General features: G+C 52.7%; 1 protein-coding gene across 1 annotated transcript; it reads right to left on the reverse strand.

Moving 5' to 3' along the window:
- Positions 1 to 177: 177 nt before the first annotated feature.
- SFXN3 (sideroflexin 3) lies at positions 178 to 6122 on the reverse strand. The gene is made up of 10 exons (XM_007939941.1): positions 5962 to 6122; positions 5153 to 5327; positions 4709 to 4803; positions 4240 to 4315; positions 4033 to 4118; positions 3614 to 3741; positions 3360 to 3409; positions 1058 to 1107; positions 505 to 552; positions 178 to 274 (listed from the first exon to the last, which is right to left on the reverse strand). Exons 1-10 carry the CDS (start codon positions 6120 to 6122, stop codon positions 178 to 180), a joined length of 966 nt encoding a protein of 321 aa, XP_007938132.1.
- Between the last annotated feature and the right edge of the window lie 1953 nt (positions 6123 to 8075).

The following is an 8075-nucleotide window of genomic DNA, read 5'->3' on the forward strand; positions in this document are numbered from 1 at the left end:
GCTCTTTGGGATCAGAGAGGAGAGAAAAAGGCCTATGGGGGTATCTTCCCTAGCCTAGTGTATTGCTGGTCTCAGTGTCCCCCATAGTCTCCTGCCCAGCACCACGCAGACAGGAAAGTGGCAGGGATAGCAAGCCCAACTAGATGAGGGAGGCAGGTAGGGCTGGCTGGCCCTCCCTCAAAGCCCCTTGTTGTAGTAGACCACTTCCACGCTGGGATTTTGCTCACGGATCTGAGCTCTCAGGTCCGGCTCCAGCCTGCTCACATGGACGGAGCTGCAACAGAAGAGCACAGCCCTCTCAGGCTAAGCGGCTGCCCTCCCTCTCCCCCATGGTCAACCTGAAAAGTGCTGGCCTCTGCCAGAAGGGCTAGCTCACTGTCCTTCCCTCCACCCCTTGGAATCAGGCCTCCTCTCTCAGAACAGGCTGAAGGCTCCTAGGGACAGTAGGTCCAGACAAGTGAAGACTTGACCAGAGCCCCCAGACACACTCAGGGCAACACTTACCTCCTCTGGGGGAACAGGGCACAGCACAGGGGGGTGGCAAATACCAGGCTGGGGAAGAAGATGGTTGGAAAGGCTTGTGAACCTTTGACCCAAAGATATTCCCTCCCTGCAGCTTACCCCGCCTCTGGAGACAGCCCCTAGGGGTGGAGATTGTGTAAAAGCAAAAGGGCCTCTTGGAAACATTGAACCCAATCCTGACATTTTGCTCTGACTGAGAAAGATAGTCTCTGAGGCAGGGACTGAAAGCCCCACAGGCAGTAAGTGGCAGAATCAGGAATCAAATGGGCATGAAACTCCTGGATGGTACCAAAAGGTGTATTTCCATGGTTTCTCTTGTATATGGAGACTATAACCCACTCAACTAGACTCCATGATCTTCAAGGACAAGGCTCACCCCTACCACACACAGCACAAGCTACAGGTGCCCAGGACACATACAAGCTGAATACATAAATGAATGACCTCTATAGACATCTTAAAAGCAACAAATACCCACACACTCCAACCATGGAAAAGGCACTCTTCCACCCTACCTAAGTCCCTGTAAACTTACCAGAAGCCCACCAGTCCCACCTGCAGGGGTGCTCCCAGCCAGGGGCGGCGCTGTTGGGAGATAGACAGTGGAATGGCATGTGTCCCCTGCTCCTCCAATCCCCACCCCATTTCACCCACCAGGCTCTATCCCATCAGCCCTGCCTTTGAGCCCTCAGATACATGGCCTTTGTCTTTCTCCCAAGCCCTAACAGGGCTGGGACCTCCAGGAGGTCCCCTACTCCACTCAGGGCTGTTTGCTGATCACGCTCTCTGCTGTCCTACCCATTCCTGCCTTCTGGAATAGGTTCCCCCAGCATTCCTCAGTCCTCTTTCTGTTCCTCACTTCCTCCCGGAACTGCTTTCTCTCTCTTTTTTTCAGTTTAGTTTGCTTTAGTTTAGTTTTCAGTGTGATTAGATTTCTTTTTCTTTTTTTAATTGTAATTTGGGTGAACAATTTACAGAGCAAATTTGCTTTCCATTCAATAGTTCATACACAAATTGTTTCGTGACATTGATTGTAATCCCAACAATGTAACAGCTCTCTTTCCACTTCCTCCGCGTGGTTATCGTTTCCCTGTGTCCTTTCTATGCATTCCTGCCCCCTGAGCTATCTCCCTGTACAAATGCTACACTTCTGATCACCGATGGTTGATTGTTCTAAGGAGTGTATCTACCTGGTACATAATTATTTACCTCATGTTGTTGTTGTTATGTGCCATCGAATTGGCCATGACTCATAGCGACCCCTCCTTGGGTTTCCAAGGCAGTATCACTATGGAAGTAGACTGCCCAACCTTCCTTCCGAGGAGTGGCTGGTGGGTTTGAACTGCCAGCCTTCTGGTTAGCAGTCAAGTGCCTTAGGCACTATGCTACCAGAGCTCTTATTTACCTCATAGGCCTGTCTATTGTTTGGTTGGAAGTTAAGCCATGGAGTAAGTTCAATTCCAGGCCCGAAGGTTGACGAGAGGCCATATTATCAGGGGTTTCACCAGTCTCTATTAAATCTGTAAGTCTGGTCTTTTTTTTTTTTTTTAATGAATTTGAGTTTTATTCTGCATTTTTCTCCCACTCCATCCAGAATCTCTAATTTTGATCCCTTTCTGAGTGGTTGGCAGTGGTAGCCAGGCACCATCTAGTTCTTCTGATCTCAGGGTCATGTACGGGAAATGGCATCTTCAGGAAGTCTCCTTTCCATTCACTTCCTCCAGTCTCCGTGACATGAATGTGACCCTTTCCAACATATCTCCTGCTCTGTACACCCTTTTCAATATGCTCCAGCCACAGGGACCATGATTCTTGTTTCTGAAATGTGCAAGCTTGCTCCTGCCTTGAGGCCTTTGCATTTGCTGTTCCTTCTGCCTAAAACACTTTTCCCCACACTCTTTGCCTGGCCATCTCCTTCTCATCCTTTAGGTTTTCAGAGACCCCTTCTCTGACCACTCCATCTAAACAGCTCTCCCCTGTTAGTCTTTATTATATTGTCCCATTGGTTTCCTACAAAGTATGTAATATAGTTTATAATGATACACTGGGAGCTCTGGTAATGTAGTGCCTAAGGCATTTGACTGATAACCAGAAGGCTGGCGGTTCAAACCCACCAGCCACTCCTCAGAAGGAAGACTGGGCAATCTACTTCCGTAGAGATACCGCCTCGGAAACCCAAGAAGCGCTCGCTATAGTCGGATCGAGTCAACAGCAGTGAATTTGGGTTTGGTTTTTAGTGATATACTGATTGGTTTGTTTAGTTGTTTATTGGCTTCTAATAAACTAGAGACTAGATTATGAGCTTTGTGAGGACAGACTACGACTGTCTGTTCAATACTGTCTCCTCAGCCCTAGAACATGCTTGGTACATAATTAGTGCTCTATACATATTTTGGAATAAATGATTCCATAAATGAGCCATGTATTCCTGTGCTTTGCTTTCCTGTCCTGTTAATGCATGTGTGAACATGCATGTGCACATGCGTGTACTTGTGTGTGTGTCTCACTGTTACTGGGTGACAGCATGAATATGATATCAAGTGTGGTTATCAAAGTCTATTACTGTGTATGTCAGAGGTCTTTAGTGTGACACCACTTTCCTTCAGGACAGAAACAATTTCCTTCCTTCTCTTTCCTTCTTCTTCCCTCCCTCAGTGTTCCCTCACCTGGAGTCCCACCTATGGAAATTCATTCTTGCCGGCCTAATGAAGGTAGAAGGGGCAGTGTGGGGATGGGGAGAACAGGTGGAAAGTCTTAGACTCAGGTCGGGCAGGGGCTAGTCCTCTCTTCTCCCAGCCACCACCATTTCCAGGATGGGAGAGGTTTGAGGAACCTACCTTCAGAAAGTCTTTCTTCTCCAGACTGTCCATGATCACAGGGGGAATGGCTGAGGGGAGGGAAGGCAGAGAGGGAGTCAGTGGAGAGAAAGCAGGAAACCCTGAGGAGATGAGACGTCTGCTCCACAGCACTTCCCTTCCTTCCCACTCTCCTCAGAGTCTCGCTTCCCCCAGAGTCCCCAGAACACCCGAGAACCACACACCACTCCCTTCTCTCAGAGCTCCCATGCCCCACTCAGCCACTTGTGCCTTACCCATGGCAGGAATTGCCATGCAGATCCTTGATATCACCACCTGGAAGATTCCCTGTTTGGCCGCTGTCACTGAGTAGCCAAACCTCTGACCTGCCTCATCAGTCACTGGGATGCCTACTTGCAGCTCCCTAGGAAGGGAAGGGGTGGGGGGGTCAGGTCACAGGCCCAAAATCCCACCTGCAGTTTCCTGATGCACAACTACTTCCTGGGGCCCCTGGACATTCTAGACTTAAGGGCCACTATTCTCACCCCCAGAATCCTACAGTCAGACTGAGTGGTCAGAATGAGACAGGACCCCAAAACCCATGTCCAGGGAAGAAGCAGGAGTATCCCCACTCTGGGCTGGCCTGCCTGGATGGGGTGGATGATATGCCTACATGCTCACTGGGCATGCACACGTTGGGTCTGGGGCCACTCACCTCTGCCTCATCAGGGGGATGTTGATGCAGTTGGCAGCTGCCACTGCTGCAAAGGGCACAAATCTGCCAACCAAAGAGGGCAGGTGCTAGGGGAGGAAAGGCATGAGTCAGGGGCCTTGAGGACCATGGGGTGGTGAGGGACTCTGAGAGAGATATGGAGAGTTTACAGGTCACGAGTAGAGGGGCGATAGGGAAGGAGGCCTTTACCTTGGTGAAGGATTTGAGTCCCAGAGCTGTGGCCACAGCCCCAGTGGTGGCACTCACATAAGCTGTTCCCAACTGCCTGTGGGTGGAAGAGCCAGGTCACAAGGGGGAGGCGAAGAGTCCAGAATGTGGTTCTTTCCTTCAGGAACATGCTAAATCCTCAATACATGAGGTGTGGGAGGGTAGCCTTACTGCAGAGAAAGGCCCTCTCCCCACATCCAGTGTAGACTTGTCTGGAAGTCCCAATCGCTGCCCTTAAAGAGGTGTGGACTCCCAAATCATTCACAAAAGGACCTCAAGCCCTCTGTTAGGCAGGGAAGGTGGGGGCGAGGGGAGGAGGAAGGCTGGGAGGAGGGAGCTGAGCCACTGGTTCAAGGTTACATGGAAGGGAGTAAAAAAGAGGGAATAACAATGGCTGGGAACAGAGGACCCAAAGGGGCACTGCAGCCCTTCCTGGGGCACTAGCTCTCACCTGGTTGTGATGGGAGCGTCGCCACTACGGTTGGAGTAGTTGACAATGGCATTGAAGGACTGGTTCACCCACTGCCAGAACACCACAGTTGGGGTCTTCCTGAATGAACAAAGACACTGACTCTTGTCCCCTCTACAGTGTCCCCCATCCTTAGGCCCCTATAATTAAACCCGAAAGGCTATTACCAAACCTGCAGGAGGGAGTCAGATGGTGACCCTAGAACTTGCTCTGATAACCCCTGCATACCCTCCCCCACATGTTTACACAAACACACCCACTCTCTCTGGGAAGAAAGAACCCCCAGGGCCAAGTTTTGAGGACCAGAGTCTATGGAAGTGGCCCTCTTCACCCACTATCTTCTGCCCAGACTGGCCCAGGGAGGAAACACCTAGTCTAGTTCAGACAGAACACTCGGGAAGGGGATATAAGGACCCAGGACAAGACCTGCCTATAGAAGGTGAGCATGCAGCCGGTGATGATCATGTTCATGGGCACCTGGGCTGACATGCGGCCGATGAGGACTACCTTCTCCCCTGTGTCCGGGTGGAAGGCAGAGTCATACACATACTTGGCCCTCCACAGCTGGTCTTCGGTGAGCCCTGGGGGTATCACACCAGCCCTGCAGAGGTTGGCAGAGAACAGAAAAGCTATTTGGGGACACACATTTCTCCACCTGCCCAGTTTGGGGAAAGTCTGAGCAGAGAACTAAGAATTTTGCCCCCCAAGTCTCAGAATAAAGGAGTTCCCTTGCCTCTTGGTGTGGGTCAGAGCTCCCCAGAAGTGAAGGCTCCTATTTCCCTTCTGGCCACACAAAGAGGGGTGCCCCTCTGTTTCTGCCAAAATGCCGGGTCATAGGCAAGGGTGGTTTCCAACCTGGTAGAAAGGGCCAAGGCCCTTACAATGATTTTCACTTCCTCCTGGAGACAAGAGGGATGCGTCCTGCCTCCCTGGGATTCAACTCTGATCCTCTCTGTCTGCAGAGGGTGGCTCAGCGATGGACTAAGTCCCTGTAGAGGGTTTGTGAAGCACAGAGCAGACTCCACTCATAAACACCAATGCCACCTATTCAGCGCGAACGCCCTAAAATCCTCGAGGTTAGAGCTCTGTGCCACAGTTGTCTATAACACCAGCAGAGAGGGCCAGGGAGTGGGGGTTGTGGAGTGGGACGGTGTTACTCTTAACCTGGGGGAAGCAGGTGCAAAAGGTACTGTGACAATCGAGACCCTGGAGAGCAGGGCCAAGTAAGGGGTCACCTGTAGTTCTGCACAATGTTCCGGGAAGCTTCCAGCTGTGCTCCAGACAGCAGCAGATTTCGGGGGTCAGTGACAGTGAAGAAGTGCCGGGCTCTGCCCAGGAACGTGCTTTGGTCCCAGCGAGGTTCCTGGATGTTGATGTCTAAGGGCAACTCACCCATTTTCTGCAGGGCAGAGACAAGGGTCAGAGGGCTCCAAGAAGAGATCCAAGGGCTCCCCCTGGGGGAGATTTGGGAAGCCCTGTCCTTGTCCTTGAGCCTAAGGGTAGTCCATTCTAGAGCTCAAGGTTGCTCCAGAGAGGTAAGCAAGTTAGGGGGAGGAGCTGTTTCCTTAGCAATGTCCTGGCCCAGGAGTCTCTGGAGGCACCCGCAGCCACTGGACGAGGAGAAGGGGAAGAACAGAACAAGGCAAACATATTTCCTTGTCCTTGGCCTGGTGTGGAATTTCATGAGTGTGGTGGATGCATGAACAGAAACTAACTCCCAAGCATCTGACTACTCATGTTCACTCTGGATGCACAAACATGCATATTATATGCAGTATACTCCCATGTTCATGGATAGCTTTAGGCCCCAGCTGCCCTGAGACCTAGATGCAAAGCCATCCCACACTCTGCCTTTTGATTGGAGGAGAACAGGGCTCATTGGCCACACCAGGGTTAATCTGTTCCAGATCTCAAACCGGGGACTCTGATGCCAGCTGTGTGTAAGTGTGTGCAGGCATGCACATGTCGCCTTCCTAGACCCATCTTCCCCGACCCATACTGAACTGTCCAAGGCTCTCCCTGCTCCATGGCAGGGCAGAGTTGGCACAGACACCCACAACCTTTCCCTGAAACACCTGCACCCAGAAAGGAGGATTCAGTAGACACCCTCTCCACATAGCACAGAGAGGAAAGCCAGGAGCAGCCATCTGGCTGTGTGAGGCAAAATCCCACAGAATGATTAATCCTCTCCAACCACACTTCCTCCCCCACAGGCAGGCACACCCTCAGCTCTCTCACACATTCACATACCCACACACAAAAGACACCATCATGCACGCCCTGCACCCACAAGCAAGGCGGGCACACCCTGGACACGCCAGCCCACAAAGACCGTTACTTACACACAGTGCACACACACACACACACATACACACAGCTCATGCATCAACTACAGCCAGGAGCACGTGACTGCACTAAGCCCCACCCTAACATTCCTCCCTGAAGCCCACCTCTCCTCCTGCCCCCTGCCCTCTCCAGAGATGAAGGCTGAACCCACAGGGCAGAGCATCAGGGTAGACCTCCCGCAGCGACTGAAACCCGCCCAGGACTGCAAGCACTCACGCTTTCCTGGGTTCCTGGCTGCTGCTGCTCTCAGACCCGCCTTCCTTTCCGCACGTCCCCCAGGCCCGCCCAGCCACCACGCGGGACGTCACACGTGACGTTGACCAGCAGGGAGGGGCAGGGACTTGTTGGGTATGTCCATAAGCTGGGCCGCAGGATTGGCAGAGCCTGGGGGTGGTAGGTGTCTTTTGGCGCGACACCCCTCAGCCTGGACCGCGTCCCCGCGGTCCCACTCCTCCTCCTCCAGCCAATCCGAGAGCGGGGATCAGTCCTAGCCAGATCTCTAGAGAGAAAGAGGGAGGAGCCACCAGCACTGCTCTCTGCTTGCAGCTCCCTGGAGGGCCTCCGGGGGCAACCAGCTCCTGCAGAAAGGGGTCTAGGTACTCTAGGTACTCAGAGAGAAAGCGTGCAGAGAGCAGGCAGGCGATGTGTAGGGGCCACCCCTGGGTTACTACCTGGTTTGTTTCCTTGGTGGCTGCCTTGGCAGTGGGCTGTGAAGGCCTACCCCCTGTGGTCCTACCGTAGTACCCACCAGCTCCTGCCGCAGCCCCTCGCCTTCTCCACCCCATTCACAGCCCTGCTCCAGCCCTTTAGTCTTCCAAAGTCCCCTTTCTGCTGCTCCTCTATAACCCCTGTGTCCCTAGGATCCTTGAGCCCCCAACCCTGAGCCTGCACCCACAGAGCTTAGTCCCAGGCCCTGCTCTGGGGTGCAGAGGGATAGAGGCTTAAGGAACCTCTGCCTGCATCCAAGCAAATGAGTCAGAGTTCTCCCTCTTCCTGGCGTCCT

Source organism: Orycteropus afer, unplaced genomic scaffold (genome assembly GCF_000298275.1).
Source record: "Orycteropus afer afer isolate SDZICR_OR568_19922 unplaced genomic scaffold, OryAfe1.0 scaffold00064, whole genome shotgun sequence".
Taxonomy (NCBI): Eukaryota; Metazoa; Chordata; class Mammalia; order Tubulidentata; family Orycteropodidae; genus Orycteropus; species Orycteropus afer.

Coding starts and splice junctions, on each gene's coding strand:
- SFXN3 (XM_007939941.1), bottom strand. CDS start 6,122: ATGGGTGAGTTGCCCTTAGACATCAACATCCAGGAACCTCGCTGGGAC. Junction 4,119..4,239: donor GACTCAAATCCTTCACCAAG/GTAAAGGCCTCC, acceptor TTCCTCCCCTAG/CACCTGCCCTCTTTGGTTGG. Junction 275..504: donor GCCCTGTTCCCCCAGAGGAG/GTAAGTGTTGCC, acceptor CTTCTGTTGCAG/CTCCGTCCATGTGAGCAGGC.